A 26986-nucleotide genomic window follows, 5' to 3' on the forward strand; every position below is an offset into this window, starting at 1 on the left:
TTCTGTCTGTCTGTCTGTCTGTCTGTCTGTCTGTCTGTCTGTCTGTCTGCATGACATGACAGAAGTATCAATATTCTCATTTTAATCTCAAATGTCAAACTATTCCTTTGAGGTAACAGCGACAGATTCTCTTGGTGTGATTATTAATTAATGGCATTATTAGTGAGGTTATTCTAAAATGGTGTAACATTGTTTTCATATTTTCTTTCGTCCCCACAGTTGTGCCAAATAGCACAAAGGTCGCGGAAGAAGAGAAGAAGTTCCGCGACTGTGCCGACCTCTACCAGGCTGGCATCCATAAGAACGGACTCTACACCATCCAGATCAACCCTCAGGAGACCAAAAAGGTGTGAAGCCACAACATCTCACAGCCAGCAGTCTGCTGTAATGTGAAAATATTTCCCTGTTCATCACTTCTGTGCTCTTTCAGAACGGGTTCACAGGCTTTCACTTGTTTTCTCTCACTCTCTCCACGTGAGCTAAAAAAGATCCTGAGCCACAGCTGGACTGATGAGTGTGAATGATGGGTGCGAGCTGCTGCAGGAATATTGTGAGCTGAAAATACACTTGGCAGCTTAGTGAGTGCGGGAGTTTGGCAGAGGGGCTGAGGTGTGAAACAGGGACGTGAAACAGGACACTGTGCTGATCAGGATGGTGACAATTGTGTAACTGTGTGTGGGGTTGTGTGTGTGTTCCTAACCTTTACACTATGCTTACATACTCTTGATTGATGGGAGTGATGATTTTAAAAGTTATGTGGTTCACAGAAGGTGTGTGTGTGTGTGTGTGTGTGTGTGTGTGTGTGTGTGTGTGTGTGTGTGTGTGTTTGATGCTTGGTAGTGCGCTAGAGCAGTGGTCCCCAACCTTTTCCTAACTGCGGACCGGTCAACGCTTGACAATTTTAATGCGGGGGGGGGGATACGTCATTTCGAAATAAAAAAACGTTTCAAAATAAAAGACCGCTCGACTTAGACTGGGACTATAATAGAGGGGGACTTACTACTCTATCTACAGTTGGTAGGAGAAGAAGAAAATATTAAGTATGAATGCAAATAACAAAAGAGCGCGGAGAACATGTAGTAGGCATTGTAGCTTGTTGCCCGTGAAATCCGATGAGTCAATTAAAAATTATCAACCCAAAAATAATTAACAACTACCTCGCACAATTAATTATCTTTTGTAATTTGCATTTATACTTAATATTTTCTTCTTCTCCTACCAACTGTGGATGAAGTAGTAAGTCCCCCTTTATTATAGTCCCAGTCAGGGACGGACTGGCAATCTGGCATACCGTGCATTTGCCCGGTGGGCCGACGTGGTATTTAGGGCGACAAGTCCCGATATATATATTTAACGAGTAGATCACACACCCCGAACACACTCTTGGGCTTAGCGATGGGCAATGTGGGCCGCGCAGGAGCGGGACGGCGGCTGGTAAGGGTAGGGCGCACGGCGCATCCATGGCGCACGAGAATAAAGTTCGCCTCGGGGGGGGGGTCATTCCGAAATGACCGTATTAAATAAAACAGAAATAACTAATTAATTCTTGTGCGGCCCGGTACTGATTGATCCACGGACCGGTACCGGTCCGCGGCCCGGGGGTTGGGGACCACTGCGCTAGAGGAAACTCAGAAGTTAGCAAGCTTAGTTAACTAGGTTTAACTGGGTTTCACTTTTTGAGTGGAGGCTAGTTAGTCTTACTAACGTCAGCACATGAGAACTTTTTGCAAATGTTATTTATAACACCTGCTGAGTCACTAGTATCACAAAGAAGGGGGTCTATATACTGTAGTGTTAGTTGTCTTTCATTCATGGGTCAATCTCTCAGCACTCTGTGGACACGGCTGTGATGCTTTTCGGCCCATTCTAGACAGTGATTGCGTATTTCTGTTCTGTTTTTGATGGATGCCACCACAGAGCAGATTGAGCTGTCCGGGAGTCGGGAAAACACAGAGAATCAATTCAATTTTCAAAACAAAACACCTTTCACAAGCTCCTGATAGTAAAAACAGACAAAATGGTAACAATGTAATTACATATCCTGCTGTGGCTTGGACCTGCTCTACCTTAAAGGTAGATCGGCGGTTCGATCCCCCTTAGTCTGCATGTCGAAGTGTCCTTGGGCAAGATACTGAACCCTAAATTGCTCCCAAAGGCTGCGTGTGCATGGTGTGTGAATGTGTGTGAATGGTTAGTTCCTGAAACTGTTGAGCAGTTGGCACCTTGCATGGTAGCCAATGCCATCAGTGTGTGAATGTGTGTGAATAGGTGAATGAGATATGTAGTGTAAAGCGCTTTGAGTGGTCGGAAGACTAGAAAGATGCTATATAAGTACAGTCCATTTACCATTTACCCATGGTTACACATAGAGCAGGTACGTCCAAAGTCTGGCCCGGGGGACAATCACAGCCTGCAGTCAGATGTCATGCGGCCCACAGCTTTGTTTTTTCAATATATTATTTAAGGCCTTCTAACATTGTCAGATACTGTATGGCTGGAAGATTTGGCTTTTTTGGTTGACATAATGAAGCATTTGAACCTTTAAGGACATAACTGCTGCTGTTGTATATCTGTAGATGTGACACACAAATTACTTTCTGGAGGAGCAAGAGCAAGAGTGACATTTTTTTGTTTGTTTGTTTTTTACAACTTTATTTATCATTTTTTCCATATTGAAAACATTGACATCATTGGTTAAGCATTTCTTACTAAAGTTGTGAACCTCTGCCCCCCACCCCATCCAGGTGGCACCCCCACAGACATATTCACTTAAACACTCATGTATCAGACAGGAAGACAGAACATCAATAAAAAACAAATATACATCGGTTTAAAAAAACAAAACAAAACAAAAAAAAGGACTCAAACCAATCTGTGTTGATCCTTGGGGACCAGACAAAGATTGACATGTTTTACACTTAAATGTTAACAGACTTTGCATTGCTCATAATGAGTCATGTTTAAAATGAACATGAGGTTAAGATTTGTATCAACTTCATTCAAGTTTAACGTTTTCCATACAATTTATTCTTTGTCATCTCATTCCAGATGTGAAAGAAAAGAAGAACTGGTTTTTAGATTTGTTCATGCCTGATTGGCTTAGATTTTGTGACATTGCCATTAAAAAAAATATAATTGTGGCAAAGAAAAGAAAATTGTTACAGAACAGTGCATTTATATGAAACTTTTATTATTTCATTTATTTTTGCATTTTCCCCAGGCATCTTCACATTGTCAAATCTGTCCCTCTTTAATAGAAGTTTGGACAACACTGACATAGAGTAATAAGGAGTGTAGGTAGTGCTTGTATCAGAAGGCGGGCCAACCATGTCATCCCCTCAGCTTGTTAACTCCCTGTGATATTAGAGTCAAAATACCAATACCAATAAAAATGCCAGAAATGACATTCACGACTGTCAGAATATACTTGTGTATGGCCACTGCAAATTGTCTGTTTTGATTATATGATTATATCCTTCAATGAAGGATAGAGAATATATTCAGATTAACTTTAAAGGTCAGTAGTGTCCACATGTGTCTGTGTTTGTGCTTGTTTTGTGAATGATGAGCTGGTCTTGAGTGAAAATGATTCTGTCGAGGGTGCTGCCTTAATTATACCCAGGCTGTGTTCATGTGTGTTCAGCTGTGTGGGCTGGCTGAGGTGAGAGACCTTCTCCACTCCACCCCTCGGGGTCTCCTCCTCAAAACAAAGAGCAACACTGCAGATAGTGCACCAGTCTTGCATTATCAGCTTACACACACTGAGGTCCCAAGGTTAAGGGCCACATTACACCCAGGACCTCCGCTTTGATCCGGCAGAATCGAGGCCGTCTGACGAGGAACATCTCCAGGGAGTTGGTGAGGGATAAGGAGACACTGATTAAGTTTGAGGAGGACACAGTACATCACATTCCCAAAGATGATTCATCATGAAAGCTGGGAAAAGTAGTGTCTGGAACCAAATAATTGTCCAAATGACCTTTCATTGTTTGTTAATGCTGCTGAGAGTCACGCTGAATGTTGGACTCCTTACCTTGCTCGTTAAATTACATCTTCTGAATTCTCAAAAATGTCTGTAGACCTTTGGGTGCTATCATTGTTCCATTTCCCTCATACATATGTTTTTCCAGCCTCATTCTCTCTCTCTTTTCAAGGTGTATTGCAACATGGAAACAGCCGGCGGTGGATGGACGGTCATCCAGCGCAGAGAGGACGGCAGTGTAGACTTCCAGAGGACGTGGAAGGAGTACAAGATGGTGAGACGAGATGTGTGCACGTAGACACTTAAGCGACGTGCAGACACTCATCCATATCCTTTTTGAAGATAAGACAGTCAGTCAACACACAGACAGAAAGGGAGAATACACTCATCCATTTCCATTAGGCATGTATTACGAAACAGTGCGATGAGCAAAACATCCTGTTTCAAAAACACACTTCCGCAGAGAGATTATGACAAATAGACTGTGCTTTTTGGCCTCGATTGAACATGGTGAAAACTAAGAGGCAGGATCTCCGGATCCAAGACCATTTGGAATGTTTCAGCCAGAAATCATTCCTCTTCAGCAAAAGCTCCTCCTTCGTTTGTGTATTAGCAATATTGTCTCGGGTGTCTGAGACTTACTCCGCTCCTCAGGCCGAGGCTTCGGTGACATGCTGTTATGTTTTCCACTTCTCCAACAGGAAATTATTGCCTAAATGTAAAAACAACACATTTGTTTAGTCTCTATAGCTCTGCGCCAGCTGTTTCATCTGTTTGTCATCAAGGAGGGATCTATGCATATTTGCATTGGGAGTGTTAACATTTTCAACCTAAGCTCTGTTTAGACTGTAAATTGGATTTATTATTGCTGGCAGTTGCAGCGCTTGTGTTTGCTGTGTAAGTCACCTGTGTGTACCTTCCACTAGCTGTCAGTTTATTGTCAAATGGACTGTGTTCATTCTGTTCACTGTGATCTGCTTTGTGTTTCCGCTTTAATTACTTCCCCTTTGTGCAATGCTCTTGATATACAATTGCAGTCAATAGGAAAAGATTTCAAAGACTTCAACCAGAGAACTCCCACGTTAGATCAGACTGAACACTGGTGAAAGGTTTGAATAGGAAACAAGACACAGAGTGAGAATAAAAGCGCTAAAAGGACAAAATAGAAGACGAAGATGTGAGACCTAAAAAGTAAGACAGACAGACAGTAAGACAGTCATGGAGACCCTCCAGCACTGAACAGGTGTTATAAAGAGCATGGAGTACATACAGTACATGAGGGTACACTCTGGACCTTGGCAGACATTTTCAGTACTGATCCAAGAGCTTAGTATCAGTGTTGGTCTCCTTGAGAAGACTGGAGGTGATCAATGGTGTTTTATTGTGTTATTCATTTTCTCATTTGTGGTCTCCAGAGGCTCGTGTTCACAGATTTAATATTCTTGGAGGATTTTTAAATCTTTCAGGCAAAACTGAGAAGCTGTTTCTGCAAGGACATGGAGAGTATTTTTTTGGCAGCAAAGATGTGGTCCACATATTAAAACATGATCAAGACCATTAAATGTCTGTAATTACATGGCTGGGAGACCATGCATCACAGGATACCTTGCAAATGAATTAATGATCATGACCCTTTCATCTTATCAGCATGTGAAAATAAAGCAATGTTTCCCAACCACTTCCCCGCTGACATTGAGTCAGCATGAATATTAAGTTACATAGTTAGTTAAAGTAGGCCTAATGGTCAAATAGCTGGTGTTTTAGCTAAAACCATCAATAAATAGTCAAACTAGCTCAAAGTAAATACTTACCTCAAAAGGATAACCCCCAAATTTCACAAGGCATGGATGTGGCACGTTGCATGTACACCGTGGTCGCTGCAGCGATACGCAGCCGTACTAGTCAATGTTTCAAACCCCACTGGCTCACCTATGGTCATGAGCTTTGGCTGAACCTGCTGCCACCGTGATCCGACCCCAGATAAGCAGAAGAAAATGGATGGATGGATGGAAGATAAATGGCTGAACATTCAGTTTTCACTCCAAGTAGTATAAATGTAGACCTGTACCCCTTTACCACCTGTATGAAACAATAATTGAAACTGTATCCACTGTTATAGAATTAATATATCAAAATAACACTGAGTTTACAAACCAGAACATGAATGCTGATCTGATACAGCTATGGGAGTATGTGAGACAAAAGAAGTTTCGGACTGACCACTCACTGTAATTCTGACTTATCTTTCTAATCTGCAACAGCTCCTGAGATTTATGTCCTCAGCGTTTACTATTACTTTTTTCCCAGAGAAAATGATTTTAGCAAGTGTATCTGAAATTCAAACCAAGTGCCCAGTCCAACAATATGACTAACCATCTCCTCATCTTCTCTGAGCTGAGTGATGTGGATCAGGTTTGCGTGTGAAGGATTGGGAAGCACCGGAACTATACAAAGGGAAACTGTTAACAGAGTTCGACTCCAAGCCAGGGTTTTTTAGATAAACCGTGGTCACAGTAGGAGGCATTGGATCAAGCTGAAAGCCAGTCAGAAGGGAACACCAGGAGTAAGATCAAATGTAGAGAAAGAGAAAGAGAGAGTGAGAGAGAAAGAAAAAAAAGAGAGAAAGCGGTAATGGGCCCCAGTCACTTTCTCTTCCACCCACTCGGCAGGACATGCCTAAGGCCCGAGGAATGCCCCGTATTTACTTTCCCTCCTTCCCATTTCTCATCACCACACACGCTTAGCACAAACAGACGTTACCTCCCTAACCCCCCCCCCAAACCCCTCCTTCTAATCTTTAATGGAGCAGTCCAGACAATCCTGTCAGAGCTGTAATGTCATCCCGCTTTGTGATATTCTGCTCTGCAATCTGCGCTTGCTGCTGTCAGAAGCACTCTGTCTGTGACTGAGCCACTCTGATCAAATACAAACTCCTGCAGTTGTTTGAAGGAGTGTCTGTGCGTGCAGTATATATTTTGGGAGAGAGAAGTCTTTAAGTAGTAATGAGTTTAACATGTGTGACTTCAGCGGTGGACAGAAATGGAAAAAGGTGTGTGTTCATTTCAGCTGGTACCAATTTAGGCACTTTTATAGATAGGTATAGTAAGTCTGTGCGTGTGCAAGATCAAGCTAAACCTGCATAAAATACATCGTTTCCAATGGGAGTCATTTGTTACGTTTTTTGTTTTTACTGAAGGCTGGAGAAATGAGAAAGTACACTAAGATGGTATGAATTAAAAAACAACTACTGCTTCTATTGGTGGATAAAAACACATTATTTATCATGAGGAGCCATTTGTTCTCATTTCATTTCTGACTAACAAAAAATAAATCAATAAATAAATGTGAAAATTTCTTCCCATCATTCCACAATCCTCTGGTGTTAAGATTTTATCATTCTGGGAACAGGAAGGAGATAGCAATGAATCAGTTTTTGGTCTATGATTTATAAAAAGGATTTCCAGTCTAATTTCCACCCTGATTATTGTGTTTCTCTTGTTTTGTTGCAGGGCTTTGGGAGCATGTCCGCAGAGCACTGGTTGGGGAACGAATATGTTTACCAGCTGACCAGCCAGAGGCAGTACGCCCTCCGTGTGGAACTGACAGACTGGGACGGACACCAGGCTTTCTCACTTTATGACCGCTTCCAAATCGGCAGTGAGAAACAGAACTACAGGTAACGCTGCTCACATCACCCAGCAGACAGAGACAGGGGTAACTGTTATTTCAGGCCGAGGAACACACAGACAGCTTTTCACAGTGGCTGGTAAACATCCTCGGGACTGGATGGGTTTCGCAGAATTCAATGGCGGTTTGAACCGCAGTCACATACTTACACCACATGTTAAAGTGATTGAGGCTGAAATCTGAATAAATGAATGAATCTGAAGATTATTTTTAGCCATGCTAGTAGTAGCGTGGCTGTGTTGATGGCGGTGTCAGTCGGCCTTTGCAACACTATGGCCCAGACTGAAACATCTATTGGACTATTGGATGAATGTCCAGTGAAATTTAGTACAGACATTCAGTGTCTTCCTCAGAATGAATTATAATAACTTTGGTCATCTAGTAACATTTCATTTATCACAAATGTTCTACTTATGTCCAAATACCAGCCTCAGCAGAACTTTAGGTTTAGTGCTAATTAGCCAATGTTAGCATGCTAATACGCTAAAGCGTCCACTTCAAACATCATGCTACTGGCATCACTGTGTCCATGTTAGTGTGATCACAGTGCTGCTAGGATAGATAATACTTGTGTGATGAGATCGATACTTAAGTTTCACTTTCTCTTCTCTACGTGTAGTACAGAACTCGCCTTACAGCACAGTGGTTTTGTGCATGTGGTAACACACTGCTCCTCTTAAATCTATCTACGCATAAAAACACACTCAAAAGAGAACTCTGAACTGCAAAGTACTAGGAGGAGGTGGGGGATCCCCTAAACCAGGTTATGTGATAACCCTTTTAAATAATAACCGTCAAAGGAACATTAGTATTCCTATATTTGCATTCCAAATTTGCATATAGATAATGCATTCACTTCATAAATTATGACACATTGCTCTCCCCTACACGAAATAAGCAGTTTTTTTTAAGTAAAAAGTATCAGTAGCTGCAATACTGGCCCTGTATTTACTTGGTGTTGGATCGATACCAAATTCTAGTATCACACACCCCGAATCTAAGTAGCAGAGGCTTCACAGGTTGAGTTCAGACATGGTAGGTCATGATTGGCAGCACTCATACCATACAATCACTGTTCCACGTAAAACAGAAGAGAATAGATTTGTAGTATAAAAATAAACTCCAAGTCGCCACAACAAGTGTGTGTAGACAGCTGTAGTGATTAAAATTGAAGTGTAATTACAGTGTACTTGACATGTTTGAGTTTACGACTGAAAAAATGAAATGACTGTGAAGATTTTAGTGGTTTTTTTGCATTGATCACTTCAAATCAGAAGATTGTAAACTGTGGCTTTAACATGTGACACTAGGAGAGTAATTCTATATAATTATTTAAGGAAATTATATTTCAACCTGAAGACAAAATGTTCAAAGGCGTCAAGATTCTAATCATGTCCAGTAACCGTGAGCTTTCCAGACACTTCCATCATGTCGATCCTGTTATGGAAGTCTGCGGCAACGTTTTTTCGTGGTGAATTCCTTCCAAACCAAATGTATCGCTTGTCATCGTCCCTCGGTGCAAACTTCTCTTTGACTGATGCTTTGTCCTTGTGTTGCGGGGGCGAAGGTTTCTGTTTTCTTTTTAGGGGGTTAATGATAACAGGCCTCAAACTATGGCAGATGCTTGGCGCTCACAGATGTGGAAAACTACTGCAAATTCCACCAAGTTCCAAGCAATTGCTGGCTTCAGAGGAGAAGGTCTGACTTTTCCAATTCTGCAGTTTTCACTAGATGGCTGGTTCTCTCTGATAAGAGGTCCCTTTAGTTGCGAAATGTCTTGTGATCAGCTTTGAATGATGAAATAAGGAACGGGATTCTCTGGCTTAAAAGCCTTTACCTCAGCCCTTCCATTCCTTGCACCCAAGCTCCGGAAAAGATTACAAGTGTTTCCCCTACAGCAGGGGGCCGTTAGGCTTGTTGCCATATCTAATCTTCAGAATTGTCTTGCGATGACAGGAGTTTCACTTTACCAGGGCTCCATCTTGAGGAGCTTGTACCTGGAGTGGCCTCTGTGGTTTTCTCTGAGGACTGGAGAAATGGATTTCAATCAAGCAGAAGAGATCAAGTTGTTTCTTTGTTTTGAATTTAACACAGAATTGAGGTTTTATGTAACCGCAACATGAGGATCGAAAGAAACTCCACCTCTGGTTACCACCAGTTCCTTATTTATAGTCCTGGATTGAATGCACAGGCACTAACTTCATGCTTGTTAAACTGGCACACAGATATATGAAATACCGGCCAGAGTATTTGTAGGGTTTGGTATCAAACCACAATATGTACTGGATCTAAGAGAAAGGATAATGTAATGCAAATTTTGCCTCCAGCTATGCAACATCATCCAGCTCCTTCTGTAACACACACACACACATTTATATTTGCTCTTATATGATCATTTCCTGTGCTTCACACACATTTTAACATTTAACACTTGACCTTTTGTTCTTCTGAATTAAAGAAACAGTAATTATTTTTATCCCGCTAAAACAGTCAAAGGACATCCCCGGCCATTCTAGCCTGTTTTGGATGCAGGCTCATACTGTTTAGGAGTCCGATCGACACGCTGATCTCTATAAATAGATTTGTTCTTGAAAAATAGTTGTGCTATGATAATCACACATTGCTCCTCTGAAACACGGGCCAAAACAAGCCAGATGGCTTGGCCCCAAACAAAACCGACGCTGCCACATTCTCGGTTCTTTCTGCTTCGGTATCTCTCGGCTTTTAGATGTAAAACAATCCGCGACAAGCTCTGGAACACTGGAACTGCATTTATTGCTCTGAAATATATGCGATAGCTGCGAGTGATATGGCCTGTCTTTTAGTTGGTTTTGGATTATTCTCTGTCATCTGTGATGGTTTACTGGAATATGTCTGCGTCAGTACGAGTCAGACAAACATTTATAGAGACCTCATATGGTCCAGTCTGTCTTGCGCTCTTCCTCTCTGCCTCATGCACACACATATACACACACACACACACACACACTGTAAGAACAAAAGCATATAAACAAGGCCATGAACAAAAAAGCACTTGGAAACCAGGTAGAATAATTGGATATGTTGGGTAACATATCCAACAATGCACACAACTCACCACTTATCATAAACAATATTGAGCATTACCAGCCAGGAAATGTTTGTCTTGCTGCCAGTTTCTTGAATGTATAAAACACACACACACATATATATATATATATATATATATCCTTCTCCGGCACTCTAAAAGTTTGGACCTGTCTTTCATCTTTATTCAGTCATTCTTGTTGGCTTTGTCCAGCATAATACAACTCTTATATCAGTACATCATTAACAATCGGATGATTGAAATCATTTGAATAATATTTTCAGAATAAGATTTAATTTTGGTTCTTAGGTTTCAGTTGGTTGATGTTGGAATTCTTGGAGACGTTTTATACCTCGGTGCTGTCAGTGTCTGACAGTGCTATAGTGGAAGTTAAGGAGAGAGAATTGCACGGGTATATCTCAAAAATACAACACAGATATTTTAATGGTCATGAGAGGTATGTGTGATTATTGTCCTAGGGACAACTTAACTGGGGAAAATCATCATTTATCTCAGTCAGTTTCATCAGACTATAAGAGTTTTTGCTTGTTTTTTAAGAAGGAAATCCTGCTTTCAGAGTTTGCTCCATGAATCATAACTGATAAGGTGACAAATGATTACAACTTGTTAACAACTGAGATCATGCAGTCCAACACTGTTAAAGCTTCATTGTGTCAGATTTAGGGGATTTAGCACCGGCTTGTTTTATTAAAGTGCTTCCAGCTTCTTTTCTGAATGTTGATTCTGATGTTTCCTTTACTTGAATATTTTTAGTAACCATAACACTAACCGTTTGGTAAAACAAGAATATATCTTAACATGGTCTTTGTAAAGTTCTGATGGCTATTTTTGACTCATAGGACATTATATAGCCCAAACAGATGACTGATAAATAGAAAGAATATAAAATGCATGCATAAAATGTTTGGCTTTACTATGAGCCAAAACCATTTTATGCAGCTCTGACTCCAAGACCTTTTTATAAAGTGTAGTTTGAAGAACGGAAAATGATTCAGTAACTGCACAATATCGACATGCATTGGACTTGCAGAAATTAAGAAAAGTAAAATAAGTAAAGTATTAGAGCAGCGCAGATAAAGACAGCTACATCAATGCAAATGCAGCCAAATAAAAGAAGTCAAATCACTGGCAACATCTGTACAGTGTAAGCTGACATCAGCAATGTTGTTTTAATGTTGAATGAACAAATCTTATGGACAACACTTTGAAGGGTAAATTTGGTTTGACCAGAACAACAAAGTTCCCACTGAACCACAAACTCATAATATTATGAAATGAGGTCTTTTAGATTTTTTCTTCATTGTGAGTGGGGTCACCATAATTGCAGAGGTTACTGTCTTTATAAACAACAGAAAAAATGTCCCCTATCATCATAATTTAGTTTCTGTGATACAACATGGGTTGGAGAAAGGAAAATAATAAAATCAAATATAATTTGATGACCTTCAAATATTGTTGTAACGATAGCCATCAGGTCAACACATCCAGTTAATCACCCTCATTCATCAAAGCTTCTTTGCTGACAAAAAATGGGCCTTGTGCTAGATAATCAAAAGGGGTAAAGTAAAAGTCAACCTATGCGACACAGAAAGCAAAATAGCAAAGAGACACAAAAATGGCTAAGAGGTTAATATAAGAAAATCCAGATGGAATGTAAAAGAAGTCAAATAGTCCTCAGTCTGAGGGAAAATGATGGCACAGAGAAGTGCACGTTACACAAAACTAGATTATGTAACAAGAAAAGACAGAGCCACAAACTGGAATGAATGATACACAATGCCAACTTAGATAAACAGTTTCATGGAGATAAACAGTGATTCTGAATGGTATTGACATTACTTGAAGGAGTGTTTCGATTCATCATTGGCTTTGTAGATTCTTCCATGATTCCAAGGCTTTGTAGGTAAATAAATACCCAGGATTATTATGTCTCCCAGCAAAGAAAGACCAGCTGAACTTATTCCGTGTAGTGGTGTAAACTGCCTCTTGCTGTGCATGAAAGGAAGAGGTGTATTTTCTTTTTGGCTAATTGAACATAATTATCAAGTATAAAACAGTTTTGTCTGCATAAAGATGTATTTGATGAAAAAGATAATCATTGCTGCATATCATTATTTATTTATTTATTTATTTATTACACCAAATGTTAAAAATAACCAGAATAGTCAAAGGAGAGGATTCATTTTGAACAAACATGTTTACTGACTGGACAACAAAGATGAGAAATGTGTAGAGTCTTTGGCGATTAGACCCCATTGTGACATCCTCATATTTAGAAGGGTTGGTTAAGCCGTGATTAGTACTGCGAATCCCTCAGATGTCGTCAAGTCACTTGTCGTGATAAAGGGATGAATAGAAGGCTGAAGATCTGGATGTGATGAAGACTTTAGATGAGCTCAATATGATGGAGGTGAAAGGGCTGAAATGACAGCTGAAAGCAGCAGAGAGAAGTAGAGATTCAAAGTTCACCAGCAACATGACGAACATGACGACAACATGATGAAGTCATGGCAAAATCTGGTTGGTTTAACTGAACTAAATGTCCAGAGTCAGCTGATCAATAAGTAGACAGAGAGAGGGTTGAAAATGAGGCATAAAGATAGTCTTCCTAATTTGAACTTATGTTGAGCTTCATTTAACCTTGCTGGATGTTGGCAAGCCCTCCAATAGGTTACTTATTGTAACTGGAATGGAGGCCCACTTAAGAGCTGTAAAATAAATGTGCATAATCATGTTTTAATAGTAGTCTGGAAAAATGAAATGGCATGCAGTATAGTTGTTCTCTTAAAGAATGCGAAATTGGAGTTTGCCTGAAATAAAACATTAGTGTTGTTAAAGTATTGGTATCATAAAACCCACAGAGTTTATGTTTTGTGAAAGAGAAAAAAATAAAGTTTCATGTAAGATTATTTGCTGAAGGCATTACTGGATAATTCCAAATGTAATTATACATGTTATAGTTGGGGCACGTTGACTGTCATGAATTAGGCATCAATAATAAAGGCTGGCTCATGCACTTTTAACTTTTAGAAATTTTTATTGAATACATTCAAATGTATTTATTTGTCTAAGCCAGGAGCCCTAGAGAAATATTCCTATATATTGTATATAGTCCCTACAGCGAGTTCTGAGTCTGTCCTGGAGTACATTGCCTGGAACACCTCCAAAGGAAGACGCCCAGGAGGCATCCTAATCAGCAGCCCAAACTACCTCAGCTGGCTCCTTTGGACACAAAGGAGTAGAGGTTCTACTCCTACTTCCCTCTGGATGCCTATGCTCCTCATCTTATCTCTAAGGATAAGCCCGGACCCCTTTGGAGGAAACTCATTTCAGCTGCTTGTATCCACAATTTCATTGTTTCGGTTACTGCCCAATGCTCATGACCATAGGTGATGAACCAAAAAATCAAAAACTTTTTCTTAAGATATTGTTTCCAAATATCCTTTGCTCACTACAGATACCCAAAGCCTTACAATGTATGTTTTTTCTAGGATTAAAATTTGGATATGTTGGGTAACATATCCAACAAAAAAGTTTCATGCAACCACTTTCAGAGGAATGTAGGTCAGTTAATGTCTGAGTATGTTTATTGCACCTTAACCATTGTGCATGTGAAGATGGAGTGAAATACCCTGGGTACCAGACAGAACCGTTATTTCCAACAGTCTGAGGTATAGCATACATTCACACTTAAATATATGCACAGACACAAGTTGAGGTTTACCAGGCAAAAAATGTTTTCTATGTATTTCCAAAAGCTCCCTGCTGGAAGAAAAGACTTATATGTTTATTTTTTAAATGAGCCATTACATCTTTATTCAATATCCTTCCTTGTTGGGAAAGCCAAGTTCTTAAATCCAGTGAACTCTCCATATGGTAATAGCCCGATTACCCCATGGAATCAGATAGATCTCGTTTAGATGTTTTTCATGTGAGGATTTAGGAAAGAAATTGGCAGAGATTTAACTTCCAAAACATGGTGACTCCTCTATTTTCCAAGACTCACACTGAGATAATCTTGAATATCTTAAGTTATGTCTACTTGAACCGCATCCCTGAAAGCGTCAGGTTCCACGGTTTTCAATTATACAAGAACACTTGTCTAGGAGAGAATAAAGGGATCCGCAGCAGGACTTGTTAGAAATGAACATGATGATCATGATCTGTTGTGTATTTAAGGTTCATCTGTACTAAAACTTGAAATATGATATTTTTTTCCGATTGTCGGTAACTTAAGTTACCTGAAGGCTCTCTATCACAGAATGACAATCAAAAAAGAAGAAAAGAAAACTTGAGATTTCAATCACACCACATGGTCCTGAGCGGTGCATGGAGTTTGCTCAGTTGTTAGTTGATATGGATGCAATCATAGCAACTACTGAATCAGCTCTTTTTCTGCCAGTATATTGTCCGTTTGATGGACATAAAAACATAAAAAAGATGACTGCTCTTCACTGCATATGGAAACTTTATTAACATACCTAACAACCCAACATAATTCATTATTTATAATATTTTTTATATACTATAGCTAAGTGTTCTTGTGTCTCTATATGACGCCCAGTGGCAAGAGAGCTACGAGTGATTCTCAGTGAGCCATATCTCTGTAACCGTGCAGTAGGAAGCAAACCATTGGTCAGGGTGATTAACCTCTGCAAAGGGCCAATCAGACTGCAGTTCAAGGGGCTAATGACTGCCAGGTGTGTAACAGCATGTGCTGCACCCTCAGCTGACTGGGTTGTCACCTTCATGTCTGGAGATGAAAGACAATAGCAGGTCAAGCTGGGCTGTGTCGGCCAAAAGATGAGAAGTGACATAATTTTTTTTTTTTTTTTTTTTAAGTGCTGCGATCTCTCTTTCAAGACTTTGTGCACATTGTGGTGATCGATTTGTGCCGTATCCTTTGAACTTTGTATGGACTAACAGAGATTCTTTTAGACACATTGTTTTATGGCCTTTCCCTCACCTCTCCAGAGAGATTCTTTCATATCGTTGCCGTGTGACAGCAATATCCTCTGCTCAGAGTAACACGGTGCGTTGTGAAATGGGAAGTGTCAGATAAAAGTATGACTGCAAATAGGCGACATGTTAGCAGATTTGAGGCCCCACGCCAGTCCCAGCCTGCTTAGCTGTAATCCAACACATCTTCCCCCGTGTGTGGGGAGAAAGAGACACATTTTGGGGAGGAACACTTCTAAGGAGTCCTCTATGATCAAGTCTCTGCTTTAAATTAAGTGCATGTCTACAAAAATGAAGGCTGATATGGTGTACGTTTGCTCAGGTTTCTAAGGTGTTATATAGGGAGAACAGCTCTAACATGCTGAGTATGATGTGGCAGGCCTAATGAAACTCTTATCTTTTTACATATTTCAACTCCAAAGTTTATTTTTGTAATTTATATGGTATATAAAAGAAGACAAGGTATTTATAAAGTGTGAAGCTTTAACTGCCCTTGTAGGAACAGTGTACATGTTTTAATAATGTTTGATAACTATGTTTTTAAGATACAGTCTGATAAAAGGCCAATCATTGTAACCTAGTTTTACTTGGAAGTGCTCTCAGATAAACATATCACAGACATCTGATTCCTCACCTGACCCTGCAGCAACTCATTTCCCACGTACACAGTGTGCAGCGGTAATGCTCCAGAGCAGAGACTCGTTATGACTGAAAGTGAATTTGAATCATCAAAGCGTTAAGGCGTTGCTTCACCCAAATCCAGCGCCGGTCTTGGCCACATATACGCCCTTAATTGGTATTTTCTAGCAAGTTCTGTGTATTATTCTAGTTGACATGTACACTGTTTTAAAAAAAATAAAAAACATGTCTTCACTCCATTAAACTCAAACTGAAATTAGAATTTTACTCATTTCTTGTGAAAGGAAATAAAAAAACTAAACTGATACTGCAGCCACAAGCCATATGTTTCCATTTATCTAATCTCTATAGGCGACAGACCAAGATTCTGGCACCAGAGGCATTCTGGTTGACTGACACCTGGCATTGTTTGGAGGTTGACAATGTCTGTGGTGCATTACTTACTGGAGCACATTGTGTCCTTGTAGACTCCTTTTACCACATAGAATTGAAGTTAGTAAGCCTAGCTCCCGTTATAACCAAGCGGCAACCTCTGTGGCTGTAAAATGTTTATTTAAATGTCCAACTTCACAGCTGAACCTACGGAAACCTCCTGGTGATGTCACTCATGCACTGTCCATTCTTTTTACTGTCACTGTTAGAACTGAATCATACTAGACGGTACTTCTCACTCACATTATATCATCACATACTGAGTGCCACTGTCAGGATGTTGTGTTCATCCTACATTACACAAAGGAGGACGGGCGAGCTAGTGTTGGCTGGTCTTCTTTTATAACTCAAGTGAAGTTGACGTGGGTGGTATTAGTGATCAGCTCAGCAGAAGTCTTGGCTCAAATGTCTCAAAAACTTTGGAAATAAAACCACAAACCACCTGCACGACAAGATACCACCAGGGGAAAATGGGAAAATATATCTTTTGTAATTTGAGTGAAATGACTCCTTCATGATGACATGCACTGTTGCTACTTTGACTTTCTAAATATCTTGAAGGGTCACAAACAAGTCGGCATCCCCAGTGGATATCAGAGGAATTAGATGGCAGGATACCAACCTCCCTCCTCAGAGGCAGAGAGTCAAACCCAGTGATTCCCCTCCCGGCTCAACGTTTTCATTACTAATGAGCCTTGACTGATCGCATTTCTAAGTGACTTAGACAGGAACAATCAGATTAGCATGTGTTGCCTGTTAATTTCCTGATCAGACTGAGCAGATGTCTGTCCCCTGAAACAAGTCATTAACATGAATTACTCTGTCAATCGTTATGTATTTTACTCTCTCGTTCTTAGAAACAGTCCACAGGAAAAGCATATCTTCCTTTTCAATTGCATTCCGTGGCCAATCTTTGGATTACCCCCCACTTATCATCTGAGTGCATAATGGATCCTGACAGGAAAAACTGCAGATGTCAGTTGAGTTGGGGATTGTTGGTCTGGTAAATATGCAGTGAATCCAGTAAACACAGCCGCAGACTATTTAAAGCAGCCTGTCAAAGTGTCACGCTGAAAATCCCTCTTGATGATGTGCCTTGTGGATTCGTCAGCGCAACAGAGATTGTAAGAGCTTTTTTGGGGGGAAAATGGAGCATGGATGCAGCACAGTCTTATCTTTATCAGAGCAGCAGCAGACCTCATCCTGGACACTGCATGTTTTATTGCTCAGAATTGGGAATTAGTTGATAGAAGTCATGCTACTCTTACAGTAAGTGAGGCAATACTTTGAGACATAGTGTTAACTTGGAAATATCTCTAAAGACATCTGTTTCCTTGTAAATGGTGGTTGATACTTCAGTGTGTCATAGATGACATACTGTTCATAAAAGGCCTGCAAATGTCTCGCCCACGCAAGTGCTTAAAATTTTCTCTTTTCCAAATTTGCCATGTCCGGTGGCATTTGGTGCCACTGATTAGACACATGACTCACCGTTACACTGTAGGATTACACGTATTGGTTTAGTGGCTTTGTGAATTCCCCTTTGTGACCTGCACTCACACTGCAGCCATTTACACAGCTGTCCAAATACAGAAGTATTTCACGTTAAATGACTTTCTTTCCTGGGGAGTCTACCAGTCTCTTTCTTTGAGGTATTCAACCTGATTCAGCCTCAAAGCTACGAGCTTCACTCAGGCTGGAGGTGCATACAGAGTGTTCAACATCTCCTGAAAACATAAAATATTGTTTTGGTATTTGTTACTCTTTCTCATCGGAAAATCCGAACTGGGTGCAAGGTTCACTACACACCCATGGTCCCCTGTTGTCTAGAAAGGAACTCAGGAAATTGCTTTCAGTGAGAGTGAACCATACTTAATAACAGAGACCTCATTGGCATGGTGCTGCAGTCCTGCTCTGTGGATGAGCAGTCTCTTCTGTTGGGAGAAAGTGAACCTGGAAGAACGTGAGAGAAACAAAGACACTAAGAGAAAAAGTGGAAGGTGTGTTCTGGTGGTTAAGCTATCATTGGGGTGTAGGAACTGTCAGATCTGCATGCAGCAATTCCCATTCACACCACGAGTGAGTTCACAGTGAGACACACCCTGAAGAAATGTTTCCAAGTTGCGTATTAGTTTTCAGTTTGTGTGTTGAGTGTGTGAAGGAATTCAGCTTGGGAATGATGACTTATCAGTCCCACAGACTTTCTGAGACAGGAAAGGAAATTTTAATACTGACTATCTCATCGTGTCTTACAGCTGATGGGTAATTACCATGTGATTGAGCAGCTGTTTGATTGTACTGTTACTCCATTCATGCATCCACTTTGCATTCATGATAGTGTAGTGCATTTAATCTATGAAAAAATTAAAGTAAAACTTTGTTACTTTGTATTGTAAATAGAGAATATGCACAGAAAATGATGCACTTTGTAGAAGAAGAACTGTGCAACCAGGTTTAAAAATACAGTTCAAAATCCCCCTCCTCACACACAAAGCCCTCGATAAGCCCTCCATTACTTTTAATATTGACTGAAACATCAGAAAAGGTGGTATGTTTCAGTTTGCTACAATGATGTACCAATTTAATTCAGTAATGAATATAAAGTTAGCCTAGAAGACATAAATAACAATAAGGAAGCAGCGATTAGCTATTAGCCAGCTTCAGTATCAGTAGTTTAGTGTTCAGGAATAACTTGGAACCTGAATCTTAATTATTTCTCTCTCCTGAGAAATACTCCTCTCACGTTCGCCTTACAAGAAATGCAATAACACCACTGCAATGTTTGCAATATGCAAATTATTACAGATAAAAGAAAACACATAATTCCAGTACATGACAACATCACCCTTCGGCATCTAGCTCCCCTCCACAATATTAAAGTGAGCCGTATCCTGCATGTTGATCCCCCTATCTCTCCTACCAATGGATATTGTTATACATTCAACATCTTCTAAGAAGACTCATATATTGTATATTCTGCAGTATGTACTCTACAGTTATTGCATGCCTGCAGCTCGCTCATGCTTTTAAAGAGTGAGAACAGTAGGAATTGTGTCCATAAATATCAAATACCTGAACGTATGCCTACCTGCCCAGCATGTAATAGATGCTGGGTTAATCAGGTTGCTTATTGGTCTTTAAGTGTGTAAGCTGTCTGTTGTTGTGATGTAAATTAACGTACTGTGGTCCTGAACATGGAAATATGATTTCCAGATATTCCTTACACTACATGTTCTTTCCTATCCCTCTCCCTCTCTCTCTCTCTCTCTCTCTCTCTCTCTCTCTCTCTCTTTCTCTCACCATCTGTATTTCTTTCATACGCTTTCTCTCCCCTATCCCTTCGTTATTTTATATTCCCCTCACCCTGTTAATGTTGTTCCATGTGTTCTACATGTACTCAATCACAACAAAAAATATATATCTCTCAGGAGACGTTTCTTGCAGCATGTTATGTCTTCTTGCTGTCTTTATTGCTTATACTGCTCACCATACCATACCTCCCCACCCTCCTTTCCTCTCTCTGATTTGTTTTTGTGTCCTGACTCCCTCCCTCCCTCCTCCTGATGTCTTTCAGGCTGTTCCTGAAAAGCCACAGTGGGACTGCAGGCAGACAGAGCAGTCTAGTAATCCACGGAGCAGATTTCAGCACCAAGGACATGGACAATGACAACTGCATGTGCAAGTGCGCCCTCATGCTCACTGGTGGTAAGTCCATTACAGCGAGGATATTCACAAAATCATGGCAAAACAGGAGCTCTATACCACCATTAGCTGCTGCTGTAATAATGTAATAATATCAGTTTTGATAACACTCTACACCTCTAAATAATTGCAGGGTTCATTTTTCAACACAACAATGATATATTATCAATTTATGAAGTTGCATGTTATCAATATTATTACATCAAGCAGAAACAGAAAGGCAATAAACTTCGGAGTTATGTCTCTGGCCACCCGATGAATTTAAGTCCAATATTGACTCCACTTTTAGCTCTGTTTTTGAACTCCACCAAATCCTGAGGGAACTATCTGACTCTTTAGCTGCTAAGTGCTCCACTGGCCTGTCGCTAACTGTTATTTGGTGCTGGCTAGGTCACATATGGTCAATTTATGCGATATTCCAGCTGCCTACTGCTGCTGGAAACAACAGTGATGAGAAAACAGTAAAGCCACAGGCTGTAAAACCAAAACAATAAGCTAAAAGATGCTAAAAATGTGAGACAGAGCTGAGGGGGTCACACACACACAGACCAAAGGACAGCTGTAGCATTATATATAATCATCTGATCCACTGTTAATATAAGGGCGCTTTTACACTAGCACCGTTTGGTCCGCTTTAAACAAACCAGAGTTTGTTTCCTTGGATAATCCGGTTTGTTTGGGCAGGTGTGACAGCTCATCTGAACTCTGGTGCAGCCCAAACAAGTGAACTCTGGTCACATAAAAGATTCCTTAGAGCAGCAGGTCATTGTTTAACCTTTGTTTTACTATTCCAAATAAGTTGAACTAGCCTGAAGTTCTTGTGTTTCTTGCCCCCATCAGATTTCTTCTCAGCAATGTCTGTCAGCCGTTAACTTTGGGAGTACACTGCGATTATTACCAATAAAAATCATAAAGCTACAACAAAGGGCCCAAGATGTAATAAATTGGAATGATCCTTTAAGCATTTGTCTCTATGTGGCACCAGCGAAACAATACAGAGTTGCTTTTATGAGGAAACAACGGCATGTTGTTGCCATTCCAAAAGCTATTTTTCTCTGATTGGCTTCATGACCAGCCCCACAATGTTCATTGCCCAGTCATTAGTTCAGGTCATTATGATCACAACCTGCTCTTGTAAGACATGCAACAGGGTAACAGGACCGCTTACACATCTATCTGCACCTATTAGGCTATATTCTGCATCTTATCCCAGTTGCACTGTGGTTGGAAATGAGCACATTATAAAAATCCCTGGGCGCGGCACCAAGTGTCAGAGAGATTTAAAATGACTCTGCTTCTCCTGCTGTGTAAGTGGAGCCCAGTGACCCTCGCTGTCACCTCATGGCAGCTCTGTTGCTGTGGAGTCCTGACCTGGTACTAATCAAGCATTTCTAACTACAGATTTAAGATCAGCATTACCTCTTAGGTCACTGTGAATGCATCGGGTTAAAGTGAACTGGCATCTGATCACTGATCAACACCCCTACTCTGCTTGATTCATAGCCTGCCTATGCAGCCACAAAGGAGAGGCATGACAACATGTAGCCTGATTCAAGGCTGGTCCAAACCCAGCGCTGTGCTCGCTGTAGTATATACAGTATATCATTTGATTTATTCCCTGCGTTTACAAGAGCACGGCTGACATCAAATGATGTAAGTGTCTGGAATATACAAGAGGAAAATACTTCTCTGCCACATTTATGAGGACAATTGCAGCATGCCGTGTCAAGAATATGGAGGAGGATATAATGTGGACACACACATACTGTAATGTATATATTACCCAGCACCAGTACATACAGTCAGGATAAGGCACTGACAGTAGGAGGTAGGGGGGATCCCTCTATCATGAGAACAAACTGCACAAGCTGAGAATTTTTTATTTTTTTAAGAACATCTCCACTGTTTTTACAAGTCAGTAAAAATCTCTGGCCTGGAAACGGAGAGTATACTGATCATAAATCTCAAAGGATTGCTGCTGTGCACGCTAATGTTTATGCGTGTGACGGCAGTGGTCTATGGTTTATCAACAAATGAGGGATGGCATGTAGGACACATTCTCTGTGTTCTGCTTCGTGGTTAAACTCTCAATAAAATAAAACAGCATGGTGGAACAACACACTCTTTGTGACATGCGATTACCCTACATGACATTACTATCCACTTTTCTACTGGCTTTTCATTGTAATACTGTCAATACGGTGTCATAAACTATTTCCTGATAATGTAGAGTGAACCTCTGCATCGTTTTTTTTTTTTTGGCTTACAGACATTTAAATCTTTATAAAGCTCCATTAATGTTTGTTGGCCACTTGGGGGCAGCAGAAACAAGCTGGAAACATAGTATTGACATACTATTACATTTGAAGTTGATTTGGCTTAATAAATATCCAGCAGATAACCACCAACAAGTCCTTTTAACTCAGATTTGGTCTCCACCAACTCCTCAGGGAAATATGTGGCTTTTTAGCTGTCAAATGCTCCAAGGTATTGACTAGCTAGTTGCTGACTTTGTCTGTCTGTTGTGAGGTGCTGGGTAGGTGTAGTGTGCAGTGAGGAGTTTACGTGCTGAAAATAGCCCACGGCTTTGGCTGAAACTGGTCAAAGCAGTGGGAGTGAACCAAAACAGTAAAGTTTGTCCCTAAAACCAAAACAAACAGCTAAAAGATGCTAGAATCTCCCGTAGAGATTCATAACGGATTCATCAGCACATAATCATTCAATCCATTGTAAATTTAGAAAAATTGACTATAGTAGCTTAATCTTTCACAATTGTTGGGTCCATCTACAAAGATGTCAGGTGTAGTGCCTCCTCCAGAAGAGCTCCTCAGCTTGAAGACCATTCCTCATTGAATTTCATGAAAAAATTAAAGCGAAGCAAGTGAAATTTCATATTCGATTCCCAGCGGGCCAGCATCCTGGAATTATATGCAGCTGTGCAAATGTAAGGTGTCCACCAGTTTCCAAGCTACGTTGTGTACGTGTGTTCTGATGAAGCAATCAATGTGAAATTCATATGTGCAATGCATGCCAGCAACAAGGGCAGAACATTGCTCCTGATTACTGACAGGTCTTATGAAATGTCATACTGTAGGCCACAGTGGTATTCACATCTGACAGGAGAGAGGAGAAGCGCTGCCATTTGTCACTGTGTGACTGACACATGCCATTCCTTGCATATGTTCTATATCTGACTGTATCTGTGACGCTGTGTTTACCAGATCAGATATTAGACCGGACAGATTACCCGGATCAAACAGATATATATATATTATATTTAACAGTTATATTCAGCAAATATCTGATAATAATAAGTAACCATAGAAACACTTTATGTGTACCTTCCATATAAACTATACACTGTATAGCTTAAACTGCTTTACATTCAATTTAATACATTAAAAAGCATTAAAATACATGAAAACAAAATGGGATAGTAGGAATCAAATGTAAAATGAGATTCAATAGAAATGGTAAGAGTCAGTAAGATTTACCAAAAGTAAGAATGCAGACTGCTTGAAAGCAAAATTAAAAAGTCTATGCCAGCTAATAGGCAGGCTGTTCTGCAGTGCTGGTCTATAATAAGAGAGGCTGTCTGTCCATTCTTGTGTCTAAACTGCCGTTAAATGCTGTAGTCCTCAGAGCAGCATGTAGGAGTGTAGAGAAAATAATTTGGTTCTAAAACACAGAAGACAAATGTGTGGCTTAAATGAACCTCTATGTCCGAGCACATCTACCTTTTCTCTAAATACCAGATAGACTTCAGGAAAATTATGAAATGTGTCATCGTGGCAGTAGAATAAAAGTTTCCCATGCCATTCACAGCTCTTGGATGTCATGCACATTCACTCTTTGCTTTAAATAGAAAGAGGTATCGAACGTGTTCAGCAACAGGTACTGGCATGCCAGTGAACCCAGTGACAGTAACACGTTGAGCAGATAGCAGTGAAATGGTGTCTGAACCACTGCCATGGCCCTGTGGGAGAGAGGCCATGGGAAACTTTCAACCTTCACCAAGGACAAAACTATACTAAGGACATAATCTAAACCAAGCGTTTTATGTACGAATTAATAATATATGTTTCCTTGTCTTCAGGTTGGTGGTTTGATGCCTGCGGCCCCTCAAATCTGAACGGCATGTACTTCACTCAAGGACAACACATAGGGAAGTTGAATGGTATCAAGTGGCACTACTTCAAGGGCCCCAGCTACTCGCTACGAGCCACTGCCATGATGATCCGCCCGTTGGACTTCTCCTAGAACTCTGAGCTCGCAAACTTTCCAAATGGCTTTGTAGCACATTAGAGGGATGCTTTCTATTTTATCCTCTTGTCTCATCTCATTTCGCAGCTCATGGGAGTCATCCCAATACATTTTTTATTCAACATGGTTCTTCCCCAGAGCAACTGCTGTTGCCTCATAACCTTTTCCCCTCAATGAACTGAAAAGCAGCCATGGGGAGGAAGCCAGAGCAAGACATGATTCACCCGAACTGATTTCTGTTCCGGAGCAGATTCACAAACTTTTTTGAACCTTTATTTAAGGACAATTGCGTTCAGGTGCTTCATCTCACCCCAGGAATTTGTGAACATTTTCAGCTTGTATGTGTATTCAAGCATGATGTCAAACCGCAAATGTCCTGGGGACCTGTTGTGTTGTTATAATGGACTTGAACTCTTCTGAATGGAAAGCAGCTATCACGAAGCAGCACTGACTCTTAAACTGCAGGACAGAACTCATTTGGGACGCTCTGAGGAGACGAATAAGAGATGTGGCTTTTTTTTTATTAGGATGTTGCTCACAGAACGCAGCCCATAAATATTACTATTGTATTATATATTGTGTTTTTAGTATTTTTTTGTTATCCCAACTGTATACTATATCCAAAGTGAGTTGAAATTGTCTTTTGTACTGTACAGTGTATACTGAATCTGCATTATGTATAAAACATACACGCTAAGGTGACCTTGCGAGTGATTGCTTAGAGTTATAGGGGTCACTTGCAGTATTTGCTGGCAATTTCACACCAGGCAAGAGAGTGTGATTATTTTTAGAGTTCAAGATGTGAGGTTATTATTGGATTAGATTCTGGACTAAGATCTATTTGCCTTTGTTATTGGCTGAGAAACGGCTAATACCTGCCAAGGTTCAGATTGTGAGCGATCACCTTACCTCTGCTCAATATGAAAAACAAAGACATTAATTCAGATGCATTTAATTAGTGATAAATAATAATTACAGCTGTGCGGTGAAAGAAAATCTAGATTTGCATATACAGTACAAGTAATGTGTATTTTCAAAAATACACACAGATATAATAAAGTAATGATCCTTCCATCTTCACAAAGATGTAAATGCTTATATTAAGCTGCTGTCACACAGAGAATGAGGCTAAGGTTAAATTGACTGAATTGTTACATTATGAAACCTCGAGACTGCTCCTGTCAGTTTTATCATATTTTGACCTCTTACCGTAAGACAAAGAGCAGATCATGTAGACAAGTTAGATCCAAAATATTTTTCACAGACATCAACATGACACAACCGCAGAATCCAGCCCAGTTCTGTTTCTCATCAATGCAGCTTTGAGAAGAAGAAGAAGAAGAAGAAGAAAAAAAAAAAGGAGCTGGAGTTGGATATGAAGCATGAAATTAATGATTCCACCAAGTGATCCGTGTGAACACATATTTCATAACTTCCAGCAAAAACAGAATCTACTGTGGAGTATTTACTAAAGGTACATGTGGCGGGAAGATAAAGTGTATCTGGAACTTGTAAAACTACAATTGACATGTTTATTAGCATACTAAAATTGTATAATTTAACGTGTGTGTATGTAAAGCAGCTTTCCTGAGGAAAGCTCTTCTTTTTTTTCTTTTTACTCTGCCAGAAGTACAATGGTGTTTTGAAGTTGAGCATAAAACATGGAAGTTAAGATAATAACCCTGAAGAAATGTGCCTTTGATAACTCTGCTTTTACCTCATTAAATTCCAGATTTACAGATTTATTTAAACATCTTTTGTAACATGTGGTCAGTGTTGTGTTGCTAGATTAAATAAAAGAGCATGTGATGCACTAATGTTTTCAATCTGCATTTAGGCTGCGCTCTTTGTGCCAAATTGATTCGATGATAGATGTAGGGTTAAAGTCATGGTTCCAAAGTTTGTCCCTCATTATGTCTTTCTTTAAGCGAACGTGCTTTAACTTCCTTTCATGATAATATCTCACAATCAGTTTCAATCTTCTGATACAAATGCTATACGTTGTGTCATGCAAAGGAAGCTGACTGCATAGAAAGACACCATGATAAATCCCGTAGATAGACAGACATGCTTTCTTCCACCTCTTTCTGTTCCAAACCAGATGGTGCAAACATTAAAACTCCCTCTCTGCTCAGGCAGCAGAGTGGCTATTGTCTCGAGTGGCGACTCGCTTGCTTGCTTGCTAGTGGCAATGACAGATTGCCAAAGTGTCAAACGATGCTGTCGGGACCTGT

General features: G+C 40.2%; 1 protein-coding gene across 1 annotated transcript in view; it reads left to right on the forward strand.

Moving 5' to 3' along the window:
• Positions 1 to 26578, forward strand: part of angpt1 (angiopoietin 1) — a 59629-nt gene extending 33051 nt beyond the window's left edge. The window contains exons 5-9 of the mRNA XM_027286782.1: positions 220 to 347; positions 4155 to 4256; positions 7492 to 7658; positions 20362 to 20492; positions 24586 to 26578. Of these exons, the coding sequence (XP_027142583.1) occupies positions 220 to 347; positions 4155 to 4256; positions 7492 to 7658; positions 20362 to 20492; positions 24586 to 24749 (692 nt within the window). The 3' untranslated portion in view covers positions 24750 to 26578. The remainder of the gene's footprint in view (positions 1 to 219; positions 348 to 4154; positions 4257 to 7491; positions 7659 to 20361; positions 20493 to 24585) is intronic.
• Positions 26579 to 26986: the final 408 nt, after the last annotated feature.

This window comes from Larimichthys crocea, chromosome XIII (assembly GCF_000972845.2).
Source record: "Larimichthys crocea isolate SSNF chromosome XIII, L_crocea_2.0, whole genome shotgun sequence".
In the NCBI taxonomy this organism is placed as follows: Eukaryota; Metazoa; Chordata; class Actinopteri; family Sciaenidae; genus Larimichthys; species Larimichthys crocea.